Below are 25,370 nucleotides of genomic sequence, written 5' to 3' on the forward strand. Positions count from 1 at the left end.
TGCATTACGAATAAACAAACAACAAAATGTGTACATCTTTTATTTTGTAAACAAACACACACACACTCACACACACACATACAAACTCTCACACATATATCAAAATTTTATTTTATTTTTAATAATGATTTAACAATTTGATCGAAGAATATACAAATTTTGAATCGAAACCTACATAATATAAATAAACAACTTTCCAAAACAACTTTAATTTTGATTGGTTTTTCTTATTTTGCATTAAGAGAATAGTTTTTTAGTTTCTTAAACTTCGGCTTTTCGAAGTTTTAATGCCCTTGCAGTTGGAATTATGGAACTGGCTATAAACACAAGTCATTAGCCTGGTCAAGGCTCAAGAGTATAGATTATAATCTGCAAGGGTGGAAAGAGCCAAATTTGTTTGCAAGTAACGTCAGTTGCAACAACGAATTGCTAAATATAAAAAGCAAGATGAATCCATGCCCAGTTAGGGCTACAAATAGCATTTAAGAACTAAGAAAAAAATGAGAAAAAAAATCAACAAAAAAAATAAAAAAAATGAAGAAATTATTGTTAAATAGCATATAAAAAAATTTTTTTTTTGGCTACTTACAGCTTGGTTGTGCTGAGTACGAAACATTCTAAAGACAAAACAAATACGAAATACAAATAGCAAAAAAAAAAAAAAAAAAAATCAGAATATACAAAAGTAAATCAATTTTTTTCTAATAATAAAAATAATATTCATAAATATACAAATATAACAGTTGAGCTGAAAGAGCTGACATCAAAAAGTGGAGTGCGAGAAGTAATGAGAGAAGTGAGTAGAGAAGTAGGTTAGATAAAAAGAGAAGTGAAATAAATTAAAAATGAACAGTTGATGAGAGAAACTATAGACTAGAATGTAAAGAGAAGTGCAAAGCATAAGAAATATAAAAAAAAGTCGAAAGAAAATTTTAGAGAGAAGCCAGTAAAAAACAGAGAAGCACTACATACGATAAAAAAGAAAGAAGCAGTACACTAAAACGGAAACTGAGCAGCATATTTAGAAACTAGTGCTAGAAAGTGAGAAGTAAAGTAGAAAATAAAGCGAAAAGAATAAAGAGAAGTAAAAACAATAGCAAAACGAACTAAGAGAGAAGTAAAACGTCAAACAAAACAAGAGCGAGAAGCAAAACTTGACTTCCAAAACTTCTCTCAACGCTTCTCGCATCACTCCGATGTCAGCCCCATATAAATATATGCATATACAAAAACAGCACACATTTATATGTTAATGTCATTGACATTTGCTAGTGAATCGCAGTCACAGTCACTGTCACAGTCACAGTTTTCGACAGTCAGATTACAAAAAATGATTACTCAACCAGTCGTAGCCTTAGCTTGTAACGAAATATCGGATTAATCCATAGCACTTAGAGGTCTCGTCTCGTAAATAGTTCTAGTTAAGCGAATGCAAATTTTTTTCTTGTCCAATAATCGATAAACATAGCTTAAAGGGTCTCATCAATTGTTCAAGTTAAGAAAATCACGAAAAAAAATATTAAAAAAAACCAAAAAAAAAAAAATATAAAAAAAACCAAAAATAAAAGTAAAAATAATTAATTTCTTTTATAAAGAATGAAATAAGATAATTTTTTTTTGGTATTTTTTTAAAAATCAACTTTTTTTGAGCATGTGTAAAGCCCTATATATTTTTTTGTAGTGCGAATACATATACATACATAATGATATTGATTTTTTTTTAATATTTTAACTAGAAACAAAGAAGAAGAACTTTTTGTTATTAAACATAAGCAGCCAAGCTAATTTTGTTGTATACTTTTTTTCACACATTTTTTTTTGTGCAAAAACGAGAAGCAACAGAAGAAGCGCAATTAGCAAAAAAAGAAAACAAAATAAAAACAAAAATAATTAACAATATTATAGTAATAATATTTAAAGGGAACCTCACGAAAACTACTTACATACATTTGAAATGTTGTTCAAGAAATATATACTTCAAATATATATATATATATATATTATATACACATAATTTTTTTAAATAAATATATCGATAAATGTTTAGCGATAACTGAATCTTTTTATAATGCATTACAAATCGACGACGCATACAATTTTTTTTGTGTTTAGCATAAGAACAAAAAACAAAACTAAAAAAAAACAACCAACAATTTTTTTATATATTGAAAAAAAAGGATGAAAAACTGAGAGGAAAAAACAACACAATAAGAAAAAAAAGTAAAACAAAATAATTTAACGAATCGAACCTCAAAACTGATTAGTGAAAATAGTTTCTTACGCATAATCGAAACCAGGTAAACCATATATTAACATTATTTTTTTTTGTCAAAATGCATAGCAAATTGAATGAATATAAACAGAAAACAATAATTAAATAGTTGAGCAAATTTAGAGTTAATCGATAAGCGATAAACGATAGTCGGTCGATAATCGGTCAAGAGCAAGGCGCTAAATCTTTCCAATCGGTTTATATATGCATCTACTTAAATTCGTAATTTCGAGAAAATACTTTCGAGCTCATTTCTTCTTCTCCAGAACTTACATAGGCATATACCATGCGTTCATCTTATATATACAAATCTAAATATATATACTATATATACGACTCGAGTTTAGACCGAAATTTTATATAAACTGCATATACATTAACTTATATATATATACATATAGAGTACATACGTATAATGAAACTATATATACATACTAAATGATGATCTTTTTTTTTTGGCTTAGAAATTGTAACGGTACTGCATACGATACATAAAATATTAACGAAACAAAAGAAAACAAAAACAAAACCCGTCAAACTGATGTCTGAGAGTTTGAATGCGGAACGTGAACTGCCCTTTGAGAGATTTTTAAATAATGAATACACCAAATAAAACAAGAACAACAACAAGAAAACAAATGATTAATTAACGACAGAAAGAACAAAAAAAAAAAAAAACAAACAAACAAAAAAATCTCATAACGAATGCAAAAAAGATATGCCTAGATAAAAGATTGACAACTTCATAAGCAATATACTACATACATAAATACATTAAATAAAGGAACAAAGAAATAACGTAAATTAAAAAAAGAAAACACAACAACAATTTAAGAAAATGTATTCAATGAACAAATTTAAATTAAAAAAGCAAATCAATAGAAAAAAACCATAAATTATATATGTAACTATATAACAGACGTATACAAAGACAATGTTAAGTAAATAAACAATTCAAAATAAACGCGCGACGTACTTTTTTTTTTGAATGAAATCCGAATTAAAATGCATTAAATTAAACGATAAACTAATCTACACACACACATACACATACTCCACGACAATTTGTAATGTTGGTAGTTTACATAACGTATATACATTACATATATAAAAGTGAAAAATGAACAACTTGAATTTTAATTCGTTTATACAAATATATATATATATACATTTGTGCATGCATATATGTGTATCTATATATATAAAAATATATATTAATAGCAGCTAATTGTTGTACTAAGACGTCACATTAAACCAAGATAAGAACAAATAAACGAAAATATTTAAAAGGACTCTTATGCTATTTTCAGCAGTGTTGCCAACTTTATTGAATTTAAATTGCGCGGCGTTTGCAGTTGGGGATCGTTGCCCAGGTGGCAACGCCTATTATGTTATTTACAGCCTAGCAATTGATGATTGCTATGTAACGAATGTTAATGATGTTGCGCTCGTAATTTTGCAGTGAAATCTTTGAAAGTGAAATAAATCTAACAATTTATTGTTTCGTTGCGTTGTGGAATGTACTTTGATTATTAACAATTACATTACCATTCAAGTGGCCATTACGTAGTTGTATTTGCCAGGGTAAGTGCAATACACTCTGCATTTTGTCAGAGTCTCCAATCTAATCCCTCTACAATTGTATACAAATGCATATGTTTGGCTATATCTATGTAGTTATAGACTATTCGAGTGGTAAACAAAGCGCTCGAGTGACATTCTCCCGCTTTCATGCCAACAAAGTGATATTATTTCCCACATTTAACATTTCGCCTGATAGTCAATTGATTAGCTGATAAACGTTGCACGTTTTCCAATCAAATTCAATTTGCACTGTTTGTGGTTGTTCTTGTTATTGGAATTGCTATTATTAAAGTTGTTAACTGTTTATTACATGTTTCCAATTGTTACTCCCGTGTGTGTGAAACAAAAAAACAAAAAACAAACATTCTAGCTAGGGGTTAATTTTATAAGAGTACTCGTAACTAAATTGTTTAATTACTATAGCTACAAGTGCTTATCTATTTTATTACCTAACGAGATAATTAAACAACTTCGCTCAGATTCTCCTAAGGGACTTCCCCCATCTTGCCAATTTATCTTCTTTGAGACTCTGTTAAGGGAATGTTAAATAACAGAAGCTTTGTATTAAAATCGAAACCAAGATCAAGGGAGAACATTTTGTAATAAAATTATGTAAATTAAATTGCACAATGAATTTAGAGGGTAAATCATGATTAGAATGACATTCCGCTTAATGATCGGTTCAGTTTTGATCAAGTTATGACAGTTTGAAGTAGTTGAGACTTTGGATCTGACAACTTTACAAGTCAAAAGTTTTGACCAATTTCGCATGATATTTTACAAAAAAATGAAAGCTTTCAGAATCGAGTTTAAAGTCTTGTTTTATACTAATTACGATATAAGGAGTTGATTAAAAGTGAAAACTTGAGATTTAAAAATTTTAATTTTCAAAATTTCAAAGGGGGGACCCTTAGCATCGAAATCGAATCTTAGCGATGATGGTCGAAAAATTTAAAATTTTCTAAATGCACAAAATTTGAATGCAGAATGAATTAAGAGGACAAACCATGATCAAAATGACATTTCGCTTGAAAATCGGTTGAGTTTTGATAAAGTTGTGAAACTTTTAAATTGGTATTTTCCTATTTCAGGTAGCTATACCATTTTCAGTCATATTCTGCCTTTTCACGGCGTATTTCCACTTCGCTGTGAAAGTTGCTGCTGTGGCTAATCTCATATTGAGTGCTTATGTAGCTGACAAATGAATGGCCTGGTCTGATATTGATATTGCTACTGATATGGGTAACATGTGAAACCAACTCAATTTGCGATTTATACTTGTAAGAGAGGAAAAAGAATGATTGAATGTCTGATTTGTAATGCGGTTAAATGCGGTCTACTTGCCGTATATGGTAAATGATATATATATGGCATTTTCAGCATTTATCAGTGGAATCCAACTACATATGCTCAAGTCAAGCTGTCTGATCTGTATGATGAATATTGCCAGTCATTCACTCTACAACTCTATCTCTATCTCTATCTTTATAAAGAGAGCGAGAGAGAGACTGATTGCATTATTTTTCTCCTTATCATTATTCACTGATGCGCAGTTCATGCATTCGTGTTGCAAGTGGGTTGATGATGATTCAGTCAAATCAGCTGACTCAGGAAACTATAATGGCGAATGATCATTGGCTAGCCCCAATGCACTTTAAATGACATTCAAGACTGATTTTCTTTACCATTATTATTCTTATAACGTTCAAGTGAGAATTGTTATAAGCTAAACTTTTTTAAACTTTTCAGAATTAATTTTTGGGCTCTATTATTTTTATTCTAAGCCCGTCTTTATTTGAACTTAACCCAGTTAGGGGAAAAGATTTAGAAAACTTTAGAGAATATACCTTCGGGTCCTTTTATTTAAATTTTCTTGCTTTAAAACTCTGTTAATCTAAACTTAAGCCTAGCTAGACTTCAGTTTTCTCTGTAATGATGAATATTTCTGATAGAAAGTCACTAAATCCTTTTTTTTCTCTAAGTACACTACAAACATTTTAAACATGGTTTGATTTAGAAATTCTTCATTTTCTTTATGACACTTTAAAAATGTCTTGGCTAAGCTTTAGTAATTTCTCAGCATCTAATCTAATATATTTCTATAATATATGCTAATATTTTTTTCTTGGTATGGACAGAAACTCATTTCAAGCACTCTTCAACTTAAAAACAATTTCCAGTGTAATAGATAAAATAAATATAAAATATAATAAAATATAAAAATAAATAAGATAAATAAGATAATAAATAATATATGTTACAAGCAAGTTGAGGTAGTCTCTGTTTTTCGCTAACAAACAATTGATTTATTTGCTTAATCGATGTTAAGTGACTAAAAAATTTTAATTAATACTTTTTTCTTTAACACTGGCATTTAGAATTAGGTCTTTTCATTGATGAATTGCAAGTTTATAGTTATATGTACCACCATTCTAAACTATCTATGCATTTTTGATATGAAAGTTTATAAAATTTAATATTTTTTTTTACCAAAAAATTCAGAATATTTGTCTAAAAAATGCGTTGACTATCTAAACTTGCCTAAAATAGAGAAGACACTTTGATATAGACGAAGTTCTCAATTAATAGGTCAAAAAGTTAAGAATTTGCAAGTTCCGAAATAAAGAAATACAATTAAACTTTCTAATATGTTGAAAACAACTATTTTTTTTTAGTTTAATGAAAGGTTTTTAACTTTATATAAGTCAGCTATAATAATATTAAAATTTTTAATTATTCTAAAATGATTAAAGTCGCTTTTTCTAACTTGCTAACTCTTTTTTAATGATACCCAGCAATTTAAAGTAAAATTCGAATACTTTTTGAATTTATTTAGTTATTTATTAAAGATTTGTTTATTGGATTATTTGCCATTTGGGCAGGGCTAAATATGGTAAGTACTTAAGACATCACAGATAGCATTCTCTCAAAAGCTGCTCGCTACGATTACTTCTTGAGGAACATCTCATGCAGCTCGACATCCTTTAAATGAGTGGGAACTGCAGCCGAAGCCGAAGCCGAAGCTCGAGCCTCTCTTCTGCCCCGTCTGCCCATGCGCCAATGTTCCTCGATCTCGACCAGAGTGCGTCCTCGTGTCTCCGGCACAAAGCTGTAGATGAAGACGGCGGCCAGAAACGAGACAATGGCATAGAAGGCAAACAGATTGGCCACTCCCAGCCAGGCCTCCATATTGGGATAGATCTTGAGCATGACAAAGGCCAAGATCATGCCAAAGAATACAGAAATTCCAGATGCACTGCCGCGCACACTCTGCGGAAACACCTCCGAAATCATGATGAACGGCAGCGTCAGCATGCCCATTGTGGAGAAGACAATATGCGACACAATGCACACAACTGGCAGCCAGGACAAGGTGCCCACTGTGGCGGGAAACCAACCACCAGCGGCCAGAAGCAGCATACAGAATCCCATGCCGGTGGCTGAGAAAATCCCCGACGGTCTTCTGCCCCATTTCTCGAAAATGCTGCTCATAAAGAAGGTGGTAATGATGCGTGCCACGCCCAGCATGACGGCAACGAGCACCGGATCGATGGTGACACCAGCTGTCTGAGCAATCTGCACCGCATACACAATGATGACCACAACGCCACACGCCTGCTGGAAGCCAAAGAAGCCAATCATCATCAGCAGCGGCTTGTACACCTCGGGACGTCTGATGGCCTGGCCAATGGACTCACTGGCCGCCGTATCGCGACTGTTGTCCGCCGTCATCTTCATCTGCGTCAACTCCTCCTCAAACTCCGGCACAATGTCGTCACCTAGGCAACGTCAAGACAGCAATTAGTTTAAAATAAATATTAAAATACCAGTTACTTAAATTAGATATTATTAATTACGTACTAATTAGCTGCAAGTACTTGCTGAAAATTTTATTGCTTCTTAAGATTTAGCTTTTTATACCATAACTAATATTATTAAATGGAAAAAAAAAAATATTTTTATATTCATAAATGTTAAACTCCTACGATTTAAAAATTACTGCCTAATTTTGGGCGCATTAGTTAAACAAAAAAAAATTGAACCTCCATAAATATTATTATCAGATGTGTTCTACAAATTTCTAACTGCGCTAAATCAATTGTTGATGTTCCTGAAAACAAGAAACCATTGCTTTCAAATGTCTAAAAAATTCTTGAGAGATTTGACAAAATTTAATATTTATTAAATTGAATTAAAATATCTTTAAATTGAATAAAAATACCAAAAAAATATGGTTGAAAATTTTAAATCTTTAGCATTTCAGGAACCAACCAACCAAAATTTCTATCGGTTGTTTTCAAAAGCATTTCTCTTCAAAATCTCTAGAGATTTCTGGAACACACTTGTATATCTATTCAATTTATTATGTGATTAAGTACCATAACATATAATAATAAAAATGAATGTTATACAACAAAAAGAACATTTTATCTGTAAGATTATTTGGTTGGTAGATTTTTGAATGCACTGTGATATTCGTGGGCTTAATAATCATTAAAAGTTAATTTTAAATAAGTTCATCGAATCGTTAAGTAATACGATTTAGATTCAACGATTCTTCTTACAATTTTTTAAATGTGGAATCCAAGTGCAAAGAATGTGATATTTAAATCTTGGGCTCTTTTATGAATATTATTTATATGCAATTTCTAGAATCCACTAAAATATTTGCTTCGTTTTTAAGACTCGTTAAAAATAATACAACAGGCAAAAATAGGAAAAATACGGAATAGCAAGGAAATTTTTTTTTTAAGATCATCAATATATAATATTTGGATTTATGTCCAAGAAAAGCATTGAATGGAAGTGCTTTAAAATTTCTTACACAATCATCGATGCTAGAATTCATTTTTACAGCACTACTTTAAAGAGTAAAACTAATAAAAAGTTAAAAAAATAATAAAAAAAATAAATATTTTTTTGTGTTTGTGCCAAATTTGGTTGTTCTAGCTCTTATGGTCTCTGAGGTCGAGGTGTTCATAGAGACGGACGAAGAAACTCGATTGTTGGTGATGATAATAACTTTATAGTCTCGGAGCTGGTTCCTTTTTAACCTTAAGTTTCAGTGCAACGAGTACAATATACCCTTAAACTCTATGATTAATGGGTATAGAAGTGGGATGCTCTTACCTTTTCGTCGCAGTCCACGGAAGTAGCGCAGGGATCTTCGCGCCCGCTCGTTCTGTCCCTTTTGGAGCAACCAACTGGGTGACTCTGGCATGGGCAACACCATCAACGTGGCCGCCAGTTGATAGGCACAGCTAATGCTCGCTATAAGCACAAAATTGTGCCGTATAAAGTAGCCCAGCACATACATGAGAAGAATGCCGGAGGCCAAGCCTATGGAGGTGCCCAATATCAGTCTTCCCCGTATCCGGGGTAAGCTTATCTCCGCGGAATAGACGCCAACGGGGGAGACAAACATGCCAATCATCATGCCACCAAAGGCACGTCCCACCAGCATCTGGGCATATATATAATCTCGATTCTCGTGCAGAAAACTTGTCGCCAGCAGCAGCCAGCCAATTAGACCTATCAGATTTGTCAATAATATTGTGTATCTGCGTCCAATGCGATCCAGGAAGAAGCTAACCAACAGTCCACCTATCGGACAGGCCATGTTCTGGAATGAAGCTGGGGAATAAAACGAGAAAGATCATTAATAATAGGAAAGAACTGACGATAAAGTAAACTAAAGTATGCTAAACTTTAGTGGAGGAAATTTGTAATGCTTTTTAGGTAGAGTATCAGAGATCTAGCGTTGTTTTACCACAATTTATTAACAGCTATGATCCATTACCAAATGTATTCAAAAACTTTGTTAAAAATGACAGAAAGATCATTAAAAAGTTGGAAGTTCTATTGTAAAAGTAATCCACAAAAGACTATCCCAACTTATTTTCCTTGCTTACATATAGGAAATTTTTATTTATTTATTGTTAGAGTTCTTTGTTAAAAATGAAAGAAAGATCATTAAAAAGTTGAAAGTTCTATTGTAAAAGTAATCCACAAAAGACTATCCCAACTTGTTTTCCTTGTTTATGTACAGAAAGGTATTACTTATTTATTGTTAGAGTTCTCAAGTAGCAGAGCTCTTACTTTGTTCTATCAGTTGTCAGTTGTTATCAATGACACAAACTCTTTGGCCTAATCTATATGTCACCGTTAACATTCAGAGGCAGACAAGAGCACTACCTTTTGTGCAAGACTCTTATCAATTGCCTCAAGTATATCAGCTGTTTGATAGCTATTCATCTTACAAGAAGGTCATTTATTTAGAAAAGTTTGCAGTCTTCTATAGAAAAGTTTCTTACTACTATAGAAACGATATCAAGCGGAAATAATGAGAACTTTTCCCATGGATAGAAAATAACAATCCTCTTGACTTTGAAGGTTGATATTTTTGGTCGAAGAAATATGAACAGTACTTTCTATAATGACCTGCAAATTGTTTCTAAAAGGGAGCACTTATTTTGCACTACTCTTATTAGTTTTCTAAAGAATAATCCATTTTGATTTACTTGGAGGCCGTCTTTTAGAGGAGTTTCTTCCTTCGTTTTCCTTTGATTTCCTTTCTTATTTCTTCTGTAGAAGTAGTATCAAGCTAACACATTGAGACTTTATTTTAAAGACAGAAACGGCAATCCTCATTTTTAAAAACTAAGTGTGCTTTTTATCATGCAGTCTTTGAAACGGCTCTTGCACTACCTTTATCGGTTTTCTAAATTTTTATATCATTCAGGTCAAAAGAAGGTCGTAGATTTAGGCAGAGTAACAGGCTATTACAGCCGTTTTATTGTAGTAGTTCTGAGCGACCTTACACTTAGATTGCAGAAGGAGGCTACAGCCGTTTTAGTGTAGTAGCTCCAAGCGACCTTACACTTAGAATGCAAAAGGAGGCAGTCTTTCAACTGATAAGTGGAAGAATACCTGATATTTACTCACGGAACACACTGCTTAGCTTAAATTCAATTGAATGGGAAGAGCAGAAGGTGCTTGAGTTTACTGGTTACACTTCAAGTGCACTACTTTATGAACTACTACACTATATTGTTACTCACCAAACCAGCTAGCCTCATCCTTGTTCATCCAGAAGCGTTGCGTGGGATCTGTCAATAGATTGAGGGTCACCGATGGCATGCTGACGACCATGCCGGATCCCAGGACACCACTGTTGCCTAGCAGTACCATCAGCTCCTGGCGCAGTACCGCCAAATGGCGTTCACCTAGCGGTAGACTGTCCTCTTTGTGTTTATGTGATTTATGTTTGTTCTGTTTGCTGTTGTTGTTGTTGTTGTTGTTGCTCTCCAGCTGTGTCTTATCCATGTCCTTGCAAATGATGGCCATACCAGGCTGAAAAGCCAATGGCGGCGGCATCAATTGCTCCTGTTCCAGCGTCATGTTCTCCAACAAGGCTTAACTGTGAATTCAATTCAATTAAATGTTTTTTTTTTTTTTTTTTGTTTGGCTAACTCTTAACAAAATTGGCAACGATTTGACGTTGCCGTTGGCTGTGGCACGACTGTGGCAATGTTGCGTGCTGTTGACGGCTTTGTAGGGCCCTCAGATACACTTGTCTAATTGAAACGACAAGTGGAAACTTCCGCACATTTCAATCATATGGCTCGGTGTTCGGTATCAATTTCATAACCAGCATTATTCGCCTCTCCATGACACTGGCTAACTTCGCTAAATTGTGAATTTCTGACAGAAACTAGAACGTAACTCCCCAGAGACTATAGACCGATAAGCAGCGGAGAGAGAGTGTGTGAGAGAGAAAAAAAGTGGGTAACTTTGAGAACCTTATGATGACGATGACTCTACGTTTTTAGGGGTCTTTCGGGGTCTTTAAGCTTTTGAAGTTATCAGTTAGCAAAGGTCTATTATACCCTCTCAGAAAGTATTATAATTTCATCACGAAACTCGTAACGCCTTAAGGAAGGCAGACCCTATAAAGTACTATATATGTTTTCTAGATCAGGACGACTCACTAAGTCGATTTATTCAAACTTGTGCTATTCTTTTTAGATTATTCTTTTAATTTTAAAGATATGTTAATATAGAGCAGTATATTTATTTAAAGCGGTACACTGATAAAAAAAATGTTCTTAAATCAAGATTTTGGTCTCAGAACTAAGATTTTTAGTCTAAACAATGCGTCGAGCACAAAAATTTCTTAAATTAAGAGAACACATCTTGGTTTTAAGCACATTTCGAATAAGACCAAGTTCTAATTTCAAGAATAAATGTTCTTTAAATTAAAATCAAAAATTTTTTTTTATTTATAACTATTTTTTGTTTGTTCTTGATTTTAAAAGATGGTCTTTTTTGCAGTGTAGGCTCAGGGTATTATATCATATTATTTTGTATAAAAAATATTGTTTTTTTTTTTTTAGATATCTCAATTAATCTCTCATTTTATAAGCTTTATATGTTGATAAACTTTGAAAATAGTCCAGCAATTATATCGCTAGCTATATATATATCTATCATGAAAGTTATACTTTTAAAATTTACTTTTAATATAAAAATCCTTTTGTTTCTTAAGTTATCTTAACCAAACTGACAAGTTGTGTATGCTATATTTAATTGTACTTTTTGTAATTGTAATTATAATGTATAATATAAATTTCATAATAAATTATCTACTGAATTTGTATGTGAATAACTAATTTTGTTACCAATATTTTTTTACAACATGAAACAAGAATGAATGTTTTTCAAGTTATTTTCTGTTCTAGTGCAGCAAGTCTTCGGCATGTTAAAGATAACATTTCTTGCTGGTTGTTGTTGTTTTCTGTTGTACATTTGTTCGAGGCGTGCAATTGACTCGACTATCGATTAAACAGCCACTGACGAGCCTCTTCAACCTCAACCCAAACACAAGAAGGAATACACATAGCAAACTGAGACATAAACACAAACACACACATTTGAAATCGATTTTCAATTACAATTTGCTCTGTTCTACATATGTTAATTACAGTTATTGTTATTATTATTATTATTATTATAATAATAATTGTTAGTATTGGCGTCAGTTGAGTTCTCTGAACGCGGCAAATTACGCGTCCGTTTGTCGCAACGTTTGCACGGCAACTGAAACAGTTGTTGTCATTCCCAGCAGCAACAGCAACAGCAGCAGCAGCAACAGTTGCTACCAGCAACAGCAGCAGATTTTTCTTGAATTTTTAATTCCTTTATTTGTTGCAATTCATTTAATAAATTGTACAACAATTGATTTCGCGTTCAATGCGGCGTATGCTTGATAAATGTATTACGTATACGCTGCGTGTATTGAATTGTTTTCTATTTTCTATTTGCTCGGAAGTTGCACCTACTTATTTGTTGATTGCGTTGCCACGCGACCATCAGCTGCATTCCCAGTTCCCAGTTCCCAATTCCCCTTTCCATTCTCTTCTTCTGTCCTCTATCCACGTCTTTCTTCTGCATAACACTCCCCAACCTTCTGATTGCGTCAACGAACGAACGACATTGACAACGAACTTGTCTCTTTCTGTGCCTGTTAATGCTCTGCAACTGGGGTATTATCATTTTGTCAGTCAATATGCTACACAGACTATACAGACGATCTTTCCTATACTTAATTCGCAATTTATAGAACAATCTTTCTTATAGTTAAATTTTATTATAAATAGAATAATTGCTTGACTTGTACTTGGAATCAATTTATAATAATATGTTCTTCGTTGTGTAGAAGTTTACTATAGGCAAGCTTAGCCGTATATGTTTGAATATAATATTAGAATGCTAACAGATTTCTAACTTGGTAAGATATTTAAATAATATTGCTATAAATTGATATACTTATTTCTATATACGATTTTAGCCAGAAACTAGAAGTCAGACTTCGATTAAAAGCATTACATAATAATTCTTATTTAAATCATAAAATTCAGTTAACTTTTTTCTTCAAAACTTGTGATTTTTCGTACGAAAAAATTAAAATGATTAAAAAATCAAAGATAAATAAAGTCATTTAACATTTTTTTTATATTTAATTGAGCCAATGCTCAAACAAAAATTACGTTCAATAACATAAATCCCGTTCTATGGTTCGAAAACTTTAAAACAAACTTAACTTTAAAAATAAAACCTGCGATGTAATATTTTTTTAGATTTCTATTATGGTGCTTAGAATAAATATTTATTTGTAAAAGTCAAAAATTAAAACTAATTTCAAATATCCAAGCCAAGTGGTGTGATTTCAAAAATTAATCCATGTTCAAAAATAAAAAATGAACTGAGTTGTATAAACTATATATAAGCAGAAGTTTGTTTGAACCACTTTAGTGTAACATTTTTATTTGTTGGTATAACTTTTATTTTTTTCCCAGCTATTTTAGAGTATTTTCTTTGCATTTTGCATTAAACTATTTGCAATTGGCGAAAAGCCAAAAGGCCAAGAATTCTCATTGTGGCTTATCAGCGAGCAGAATCGTGTGAGCTCTCTCTCTCTCTCTCTCCCCCACTCTCTTACTGAACACACGCTCTCTCTTTCGCTCCCTCGCATGCTCTGCTTCACTGCGGAAGAGTAGCATAAATTAGTTGAACGGTCAACGATATCAGTTGGAATTTCATTTGAAAATGCCACCCAACGACTAGTCTGACGTATTGACAGACGGACAGACGGACGGACAGACAGACAGACAGACGTACTTGGTTATCAGGTGTTGCCCACGCAGCGATGTAAACAAATTCACGGGACTTTCATGTGAAATGTTTATTTATTTAATTCGTGTTGCTCGTATGTTTAACGTGTGCTGTTAATTCGAGCTTAATTTAAATAATTAGCGGTTGAAAGAACTCAATTGGTACAGGCATATTATCGAAATATAAAAATACATATATAATATAAAAATAGCTTAAATTCAGTTCTTCTCATTTTTTGTTAGCACATTTTTAAATTATTATAGCGCAACAAATACGAAATTAATTGAGCAACAAAACATATTGTAGCACGATAAGCACTCATGTCGAGTGTCTGGGCCAAAGTATCAGATAATAATAACGTCATCGGAAATTTGATTTATTTCTTAACTAATTTGTAGCAATTTATTTTACAAAAACAATACACAGAGACAAACAGCAGACAGAGTAACAGAAAACTGATTTGTCATTTAAATTTGGGGTTCATTACGAGAACCACATGTGATTTGACAAAACGGGTTTAAAAAACAGTTCATTGCCTTGTCATTTATTATATATGTATTTATTTGTTCACCTTTCTAATTATTTCGATGTTATTTCAACAATTGTGAAATGTAAACGATCAATTTAAACTCAATCATTTTTGCAATTGTCAAGACACTGAGACTGAGACATTTGCTTGTTAACTTGGCACACATATTAATTGACAAACACAACTATACACTCGCAATAAAACGTAAATGCATTTATATTTACATAAGAATCGCCAGCACACAGACACAGCTGCTTAAATAATTTTGAATATACGTCTGTAGAAAAGTCTGGCGTCTAAAATAAACTGTATACATCGTATAGAAATATTTGTGTATATAAGTTAAAAACATGACTGTGCTCTGTAAAATTAACCATAATTGCTTGTAAGCATATAGCACAGTAATTGCTTGCAATGCCAGCTAAGAACTAGTTAAAATAATATCAGTTCAAAAAGTCGTTATTAATTGTTTACATGTCGTAAGGCTAACAGCTCTGTAATGTAAGTTAACAGTTGGTGAGCGCAGCAAGCTTCACGTCAATGATGAGCTTGAAGTCGGCTGCAGCTGACAGCTTTAGCATAAGCTACTTAACATGCCACTGCTAAAGTGTCAGCTGTTAATTTGAGTAAAACTAGTTGTCAAAATAAAATAACATTTAATTAAGAGCTATTGTTAATTGTGCCAAACAGTATGGTTTTCTATTTTAAAAGCACTGTGGTGCAGCCGACGGCAATGCTGTACATGGGCCGCGACAAGCACGAGAACGAGGAGCTAATCCGCTGGGGCTGGCCGGAAGATGTTTGGTTCCATGTGCACAATTTGTCATCGGCTCACGTTTATTTGCGCCTACGCAAAGGACAAACTATCGATGATATACCCACCGATGTGCTGGTGGATGCCGCACAGCTCTGCAAGGCGAACAGCATACAGGGAAATAAGGTCAACAATTTGGAAGTGGTCTACACCATGTGGGAGAATCTGAAGAAGACACCGGACATGGAACCCGGCCAGGTGGCCTATCATGATGAGAAGGCAGTGCGCAAAATACGCCTGGAGAAGCGCATCAATGAGATTATCAATCGTTTGAATAAGACCAAAACGGAGGAGGAGCATCCCGATTTTCGTGGCATGCGTGAGACACGCGATGCGGCCGATCGTCAGGATCAGAAACGTTTGCAACGCGAGAATCGCGAGAAGGAAAAGGAGGCGGCAAAACAGCGCGAATTGGAGGCGGAGCTGCGCAGTTATGCGTCGCTGCAGAAATCGGAGAACATGCGCACCAACTACGATGCCGGCAACGAATCTGATGACTTTATGTAGTAATTGCATTCCTTGCAATTTATTACTAGCTACTTAATATAATCATATCTATAAACAACTTCTTTTTTTTTTAAATTAAAGCATGTAAACAAACTTGTTTTCACATTTGCTAAAAATTAGTCGTGTTGTGCAAAAAAAAAGCTTATAATTTAACAGCTGTGGAGTGACTCCTTTTTTTTTGAGTGTGGAGCAGTTCTGTTAACATTTGTGAACGCATAATGTCTGGCAACGCTTTGTGCTGTTTTCAGCAGATGCGCGCAGCTTTTGAAATTGAATACAAACTTCATTTGTTGGTAAGTTCTAGATATGCTAAACAGTTTAATTACATGTGGAACGGCATACAGTTGTATTTATATTTGCTCTACATGTTATGTTTATTTACTTTAATAAGAGCAAGTCGATTAATTGTTGACCCTTTGCTGACCTAAAAATATTAAATTTCGCAAACGTATCTTGCCAATTAAGTTCCGTCCTTTTTTCCAACACAACAAACCCCAACGACTTAATTTTGTATTGTTTAGTTCTGTTTTCTATTGTCATCAGCGGACCAAAAAATGATAAAAGATGGATTTGTGGGGGAATGAAAAGACAGAAAAGAAACGTTTTTCACATTTAGAAAAACTCAATTTGAAGTGGTTGAGCTTATGGGTCAAATGCAACTTGAATCCTTGGGACTTTGTGTGGCTTTCATGGTCGCGACTGCGAGGATTGAGGCTGTACCGCCGTTTGCTGTCCTTGACAGCTCAATTTTCGGTGCGTTCGCTTTATGGATGGACCGATGATGATGTTGATGATGATGATGACTGCGGCTTGTTGCCTTTTTGGAGTTGCTTTTGGACGCACATGGCCATTGTTGTTGTTGATGATGATGTTATATGAAGGGGCCAGCTGGCGGGTCAGCGTCCAGCACGCACTCATTATCGCCCGTTTTATTTTCACGCATTGTTCATGGCTTGAAGGAATCTGCCACAACTCCCCGCCCTCTCTCTATCTCTGTCTCTCTTCATCACAAACAAAAAACTTGATGAGGCTGCGTGTCTTTTGATTATGCGATAGCTCACTTGCAACACTGCTCATCTCCCAACAATGTTGTCATTATAGAGCCCTCGTAAACATTGATGACAGTTGGGGGCGTCACTGCCACGCCTATCGCTCCGACGCCCCTTTCCACAAATTGATTGATTTCCCGTTCTTTGGCAGCCGCGTCTGTTTCTTTTCGAGCTCTCTTATACCCTGTACGAAATGACAGACAGCAGCTGGCTGCTATGACATCACAAACTAAGTACACTTAATACATTTAACGATTACACTCCTGTTAAACTCCCTCTGTTCTCTCATCTATGTAAACATAAGTGCATTACAAATTTTATTTTTAACATTTCGTTTTCATGTGACTGTTAAATTTTATTCGCAATAATTAAAACACTTGAAGTTCTAAACAATGTGCATACTGCTACATTGAGATTTTCCCAAAACACTTTGTTTATAGTGTCAAGGGGAAAGTATGGCACAAATAGACAGTGGTGGAAAAAATTTGCTTTTACAATTTTGATGCAGAATGAAATTAGAGGTCAAGTAATGAGAAAAAAAAAAAAAAATAATTTTAAAATCTTGATGCAGAATAAAAATAGAGGTTAATATATTACATAGCTATGACACTTTGTGGTTTTTCAAAAAGTGCTAAGGCATATTTTGTCAAGTTTCGATAAAGTTTTGCTAAACTGTTATACAACTGTTATACAACTGTTATTTAACTGTTATACAACTGTTATACAACTGTTATACAACTGTTATACAACTGTTATACAACTGTTATACAACTGTTATACAACCGTTTTGAAGACAGGATTTTTCGATCAGTTTCACACTTTCTTCTATATATGTAGAGGGTATTTGCTAGGCTTGTCAACACTTTCTGCCCGACTTGGTTTAAAATGGCCACATTTGATGGTCATAAAAGCGGCAACTTAGTTTTGCTGTCTGCACTATAATAAAGTGGCATCCATGAGCAGAAAAGTGGCCCTGGCCCTGATCCGTGGCCCTGGACTTGGGTCTCGGTTTACTCGAAGTGTCCCTTGTGTCGTGCTCCACTGTCAAAGCCGCTCATCACTCAGTGCCGCAATGGCTGTCATTAATCAAACTGCGCCAAAAACACCCGCCCACTGACCAGCCGTACCACCCTACAGCCCCTGCAGCCCTTCACTCCCCTGTCTACCCCTCTAAGCTGGCCATAACAACTAACAATGAAAATGATACGCGTCGCTTTTGGGTTTTTATTGCATTTGTCACCGAAAAAACACAGAAGATTCGCATTCAATCTGTCCTGCACAGTGTGGTCGGTCTAAGGGAAGGGGTAGAGTAAGAAGACAGGACAACGTCTGCCCCCCTTTACTTCCCCTATCCTCTAACTGTCTACCTCTATCCGCTGGCACTTATCTGTTGGTATATTTGGCTCGGTCACAGCATAATTATTGCTCACTTCACCTGCCCTCCCTGTCCTCTGCCATCTCTCTCTCTCCCTCTCTCTCTCTCCCCCTTTCTCTCTCCCTCTCTCTCTTTGCCCTTAGGTCTTCCTGTTGCCATTTAACGCTGTCTATGAGATATGACAACTGATTTATGCTTTCACGCGATAATTGACTCGTTTTACACGGTTTTTTTTTAAGGGGGATTTCACTTTTTATTAGTTTTTCGCCACAGCAGTGGCAACCCTGTTATCACTACTTGTTATATAGATAAGCACAGTCATAGCTAAAGATATTTTGCTTTATTTCTTGAGCTATAAAATATTACTTTGCAGCTCTTTTCACTTATAAATTAAAAAAGATTAAAGCCACAGCAGTTAGGTGGCAACCCTGTTATCACTACTTCTTTCATAGATAAGCACAGTCATAGCTAAAGATATTTTTCTTTATTTCTTGAGTTATAAAATATAACTTTGAAGCTTTTTTTTTATTTATAAAAGATTTATAAGATGATTATGGAGAATATAAACTTGAATTAAGATGGAGGACTAAGTAATTTTAAGGTCTAGTAAGTATAGTAGTACTTTTAACGAAGTTAGACTCTTTTTTTTTAATAGATAAGACGATATTTATTAAGTTAATAGTTCAGATAAACTTCGCTTAAATTTAGAGTTAGGTTAGGCTGAGTATAAACGATTTTCTGTCTTATAACCTTAAATAATTTGTTAATGTACTCAGTAGAGATAAGAAGTCTAATAATATTTAAATAAAGTTAGGTTAGGTTGAGCAAGGTGGAATATCCTTTAGGGTACGCTTAAGTTAAACCAGATTATTCTTAGATATGTTAGACGACACTCAGGCTGTAGGTCTTAAATAACTTAAGGATTTAGCAGCTAGAGTTGAGCACTTGCTGTATAGCGAGGGATACGTTAAAATTGCTCAGGTTAGGTTTAATTTATGTGAGTTAGGCTAGGTTTGGAGTGAGGTTATGTAATATTTGGTTGGGAAAGGTTTATAAATGTTGTGGTAAATTGAGTTGGGTCGAATTGGACGATGGTTTATTTAGTTAACTTGGGGCTAGCCAGTTAAGTTATATTATTTTTATGGATCGGTTTGGAGAAAATAATTTTCAGCTACGAAGTTTTCCTATAAAAAACTATTTTCTCTTCCGCTAAGAAAAGCTTAAATTGCTGCGATTTATAGCTTGAGATGTGTTTTCGCAGCTGTAGGTAAGCTTATGCAAAGCAAGAGTGTGTACGACTAGCAACTACCCTGTAAACAGCTGTAAGCTGTTGCAATTATCAAAAGACTGCGAAATTTGTACTTAAATTTAAGGTAAGGAATTTTCTTCAGAAGAGGGTCAGATAAAGAAGAAAGACAGAAGGAGGAATTACTAAGCTAAGGGTATCATCTAGTTTACCTTTAAAATGCAAGTGATTAATCGGAGGCCAAACAATGTGAAGCTGTTGGCTGTTAATCAAATTCGCTTCGAGCGCTTGTTTGTACTTGAAATCCACACGCGTTGCCTCAGGGCATGCCACATGCCACACACACACACACACACACACACACACACACACACACACACACACACACACATACAGACAAGCAAACAAACAGCTTGCCATCATTCATAGTGGATGCAAAACAGGAAGAGTAACTGCAGCAGGGAATGAAGTCCAGGGAGGCAATCAATCAGCTGGACAAACTATTAAAACAAAAGTCAAATGTTTCTTCCCTTCTCCTTCTTCTTCTTCTTCGCCTTCTCTGCTTCTTCTGCTGCGTAATGGAGCAGTGCATTAATTTAATAGATGTGTAATTTATTTAACATATTGCACACACATTTATACAATATATATATTACAAATCGAATGACGTCGAACATTTCGAATTTACGTTTACTATATTGTCAAAACAAAATGCAGCAATTAAAGTGATCACTCTTGTGGCAACATTGAAACTGTTCTGCTTTCATTCTTTTTCCACTTTATGTGACACCCAAGATACCAGACCCACACACACATACACTCACACACACACACAGTCGCACCTATAAATGCGCAGGTTTGAGTGTGTCCTTGCACAGGGACAACGCGATGACAATTGAATGCTTCCGGCGATTGCCCGTAGCACAACCAACAACAACCGTTCACAGTGTCAAGTACATGCACTTAGACATACCCTGTAATTGCAATTAGCATACACGTTAATTTGCTTGAGCACAAAAAATGTCTTTGTAGTTTCGTTTTTTAAATATAATTTATTATTCTTTAAATTATTTATTTATTCAATTTCTAAAATATTACTCATTATTATTTATGGCTCTTTTAATTATTTATTGATTTATATATTTATAGTCAACTAAGAATCGTCAAAAAAAAAAATGTAATTTAAAATTAATAATAAAATATACATAAATCATAAATTATTTGAAATTAATAAGGATAAAGTTAAAAGTAAAAAGTAAAATGTGATAAATTTAAATTTATGGTTCTTTAAATTATTTATTTATTCCATTTCTAAAATATTAATTTATATTAATTATGTTTTTTTAAATTATTTATTTAGGGAGTCGTCTAAAAAAATTAAATTTAAAATTAATAATAAAATATACATAAATCATAAATAATTTGAAATTAATAAGGATAAAGCTAAAATTAAAAAGTAAAATGTGATAAATTGAAAAAAAGAATAGAAATAGATTCAAATTATGTGTACTCTCCTACTGTTACTATACGAGTATATTTTAATTATTTTTAATTGAGTTAAATTTAATTGAATTTAAATGTCTTTGAAGTTTCATTTTTAAAATATAATTTTTTATTTTTTAAATTATGTACTAATTCCATTTCTAAAATATTAATAATTATTAATCATATTTTTTTAAATTATTTATTGATTTATTTAGAGAGTCGTCTAAAAAAATTTGAGTTAAAATTAATAATAAAATATAAATCATTAATAATTTAAAATTAATAAGGATAAAGTTAAAATTATAAAGTAAAATGTGATAAATTGAAACTAATACAATTAGATTCAAATTATGTGCAGTCTCCTAGTATCATTAATTATTTGAATTTTTAATTGGATTTTTTCTATCTCTACAATAATTTCTTATAATTAAATGCACTAGTCAAAATGAATAAATTCATAAATGGATACTATGTATATTTTTCAACTATTGTTTCATCTCAAGCTTATTATATTAATTTTTGTATTCAATCAATTTTCATAAATATATTTTTTTTTAAATTTTATTATTAACATTTTCACATTTTACACATATCGATTAATATGATATTTATGATATTTATTTAAATATTGATTAGTCTTTAGATGATTTTATTTATATTAGATTTTGATATATTTATTTTTGTTTTTATAAAATTTCCTTATTTTTTTTTTATATAAATAAAAAGTGCATACATTTTTGGTTGATATTCGGTTGTTTGACTTTTCAGGAACACCCCTGATTATTATAATTTATTTCTGTATTATTATATTATTTTGATATTTTTGTTTTATTTTTAAAATATTTTAATTTAGCGAAACTTTAAGATTCTTTTGAGTGAACATAATAAATGCGATTTCTATCATTAGATCTATGGTTCTTCTACAATTTGTATAAAATAATAACTCTAAAAATTGTAGTACAAAACGTAGCCAAACGACCCTTATTTGGTTGCATTTATAAGGTATAAAAAATACTTGCCTTATGCTTATGGATGTATATGAGAGAAAGTGTGTTGTGTGTGTGTGTTGTGTGTGTGTGTTTTGTATGTGGGGATGCTGTGAAATTTCATTTGAATGTCTCTCAGTGGACAAATCAAAGTTAACGAAGCTACAGAAGATGAAGAAGCAGCAACACGAGTGAAAAAGCAAACGAAGCGTAGAAAAACGCGCCAAGGAAAATTGAAAAATCAGCAACAACACAGAGAACAACAACAAGGACACGCAAATGGGAGGGGGAGGGGAAAGCAAAAGAAGCGCAACAACAACAACAACAACAACAACAACAATGCCTTTTAAAATTATGATGAAAGCCCAAAAGCCAAAAGCAATTAAGTTTTTCCAGCTGCAGCACATAAATTTTCCAAATGCCCAAAAAAGTAGGCTAAGCATTTTCATTTGCCGTTTTTTCCATTCTCTCTTCTCTTCCTCTTTTATTCCAACGTTCGACTGTCCGTTTACTGTGGACAATGCGAGAGGAGAATAATGATGAGGGGCAGTGTTTTGTGGATTTTTCATGCTGAATGATGTTACAATGGCATTGCATTTTTATGCAAATATACATATTTGTTAGTTCCCCCTTCCCTTGACCCCTTCCTTCATCTCCTCCCCCTCTGCCAGAGCTGTCACGTCAATCAAACTGGGCGCAGTTTTGTGACAATTCTCTGAGATTTGCATAGATGCGGAATATCACTGGGTATCTGTATAGTTATCATTTGCATAGCTATGCAGATTAGCATGCTCATATTTAAGAGCTGTCACTTCTATGGTCTTAACTTGGCCAAAAGCTGTGTATGTTACAGTCAATACACTCAGCTTATAAGTGCTGTAAATTATGAGATATTTTATTTGTTTTTTTTTTTTAATTTTTTTTGTAAGTGTTATTTTGCAATATTTTGTTTGAATTTTCTATTGACAAATTGATCAATTTATGGTCAAATTGATTCACTGATTGATTGACTTTCTAATTGATTGACTGGTTGACTAATCCATACATTCAGATTATAAATGCTACAATGCTTTCGCTCAATTTATTTTTTTTTTAAATTTTTTTTTAATATGTATTTTGATAGAATTTTTGACTGGCCAATGGATTAAATGCTCGATTTCCCCTATTTTGAAAAATGTATGAAAAAATACATTTATCTTAAATATATTTTTTTAAGTTAAGAGCACTTTAAGAGCCAAATACAAACTAAATATATTCTTAGAATCAAAATGTTTTCTATTTTTTTAAATTGTTAGTTTTTCAAGCACTTTTTTGACGAAAATTCTTTTAATAAAATTTGTTTAGCTATCGAACATTTTTTTTTAATGTTTCCAAAAGTTGCGCCACCCATTTCTCTCAGTGTACTAAGCTCATTGAAGTGTCTGTCGACAAATATGGCAAGCTGCTCGCACGTGTCCTTGTCAAGGACTTGCAAGCACTTTTCATTTGGGTAATGGAAATGGGGAAAACTGCTCAGCTTAAGCTGAGGAAGTGGACAAACAGCTGGCCTGAAGGGTCCAATTAGAATCCTTTATGCTTAATCCGTAATCCCTTAAATATATGGAGTTCATTTGGTGCAAGATTGGCAGCAATTTAAGCTGTTAACTTGGCCAAGTTGTTGTCGCTGTTGCAGTTGCAAGTTGTGACCTTGGCTTGAAATGTGTTGCAGGCAACTGCAAGTTCAGGCGACACACTGTCGACGGGGCAGGAGGAGGAGGGAGGAAGAGAGTAAAGAAAAGACTCCTGGCTAGATGTCTTTGCATTGGCCATAAATTCAATGCACTTGAACCCATCAGTGGCATCGGTCGGCTGCTTTATGGCCACATTTAGCAATTCCTCATCCATTTTATGCATCCTTGTCAGCAGTTTACGCGCCTCTTGCCCATTTACTCCGATTGTTTATGGCCTCAAAGCAACAAAGAGGCCAACAGTGAATAGGGCAACAGCTAAGAGCCAACAGCCAAGAGCCAAGAACGTCAACATGGCCAACATGCTTGAGACATGACTCTGTTGCAAGAACACACTTGGGAGTTGCGAGTTGCAGTCATTGAATCGAACTGTGCCACATTTACGAGAACGAATATCGTTTTCCATTATATGTATTATTGTTATGCGATTTTCAATCTTCAGGCACTGATTTATGTCCTTGATACCATTCAATTTTCCTTGGGTCAAGACTTGCAAAGCACACTTTTATGGCAATAAACCCAATTCTCATAAAATCTACTCTTCCTGACTGTTTTCAATTAATTCTTTCAACTCTCTTTATCCATTTAAAGCTTACGTCTCTCCATATTTCTGTAATATTTTTTTAATTTTATATTGTATTAAATATATTCAGGCAATCAAATCAAAACTTATCTGGGCTTCGCTTGATAGAAAGTGATAGCTTGGGATTTCAAATTTGCATTAAAATCAGAACAAAGATTCAGAGGGGAAATATTTTTTAACGAAATTTACAATTTCACATGATTTTTGACAAAAAAATAAAAGGTCTCAGACTCAGTTTTAAAGTGTTTTTTTATTACTAATTACGATAGAGGAAGTTGATTAAAAGTAAAAAATCGAGTTTTAAAATTTTCAATTTTGAAAATTCCAAAGGGGGGACCCTATGCTATAAAATCGAAACCAAGAAATATTTTTTTTTATTAAATTTTTTTTTTTAATTAAATTTGAATGGAGAATAAATAAAGAGAACAAATCATGATCAAAATGATATTCTGTTTACAAATCGGTTGAGTTTTGGCAAAGCTATGAAAGTTTGAAGTTGGTCAATCCCTTGACCTAGCTATTTCACAAGTCAAAATTTT

General features: G+C 33.3%; 2 protein-coding genes across 2 annotated transcripts; one reads left to right on the plus strand and one right to left on the minus strand.

Moving 5' to 3' along the window:
- Positions 1–6,672: 6,672 nt before the first annotated feature.
- On the minus strand, positions 6,673–11,559 carry LOC117781705 (facilitated trehalose transporter Tret1-2 homolog). The gene is made up of 3 exons (XM_034618513.1): positions 10,918–11,559; positions 8,987–9,490; positions 6,673–7,635 (listed from the first exon to the last, which is right to left on the minus strand). Exons 1-3 carry the CDS (start codon positions 11,255–11,257, stop codon positions 6,803–6,805), a joined length of 1,677 nt encoding a protein of 558 aa, XP_034474404.1. The 5' UTR covers positions 11,258–11,559; the 3' UTR covers positions 6,673–6,802.
- A 4,104-nt stretch (positions 11,560–15,663) lies between these two features.
- Positions 15,664–16,473, plus strand: LOC117781714 (coiled-coil domain-containing protein 25). Its single transcript, XM_034618525.1, has one exon. The coding sequence runs from the start codon at positions 15,751–15,753 to the stop codon at positions 16,378–16,380; it is 630 nt and encodes a 209-aa protein (XP_034474416.1). The 5' UTR covers positions 15,664–15,750; the 3' UTR covers positions 16,381–16,473.
- The last annotated feature ends 8,897 nt before the right edge of the window (positions 16,474–25,370 follow it).

This window comes from Drosophila innubila, chromosome X (genome assembly GCF_004354385.1).
Source record: "Drosophila innubila isolate TH190305 chromosome X, UK_Dinn_1.0, whole genome shotgun sequence".
Lineage (NCBI taxonomy): Eukaryota > Metazoa > Arthropoda > Insecta > Diptera > Drosophilidae > Drosophila > Drosophila innubila.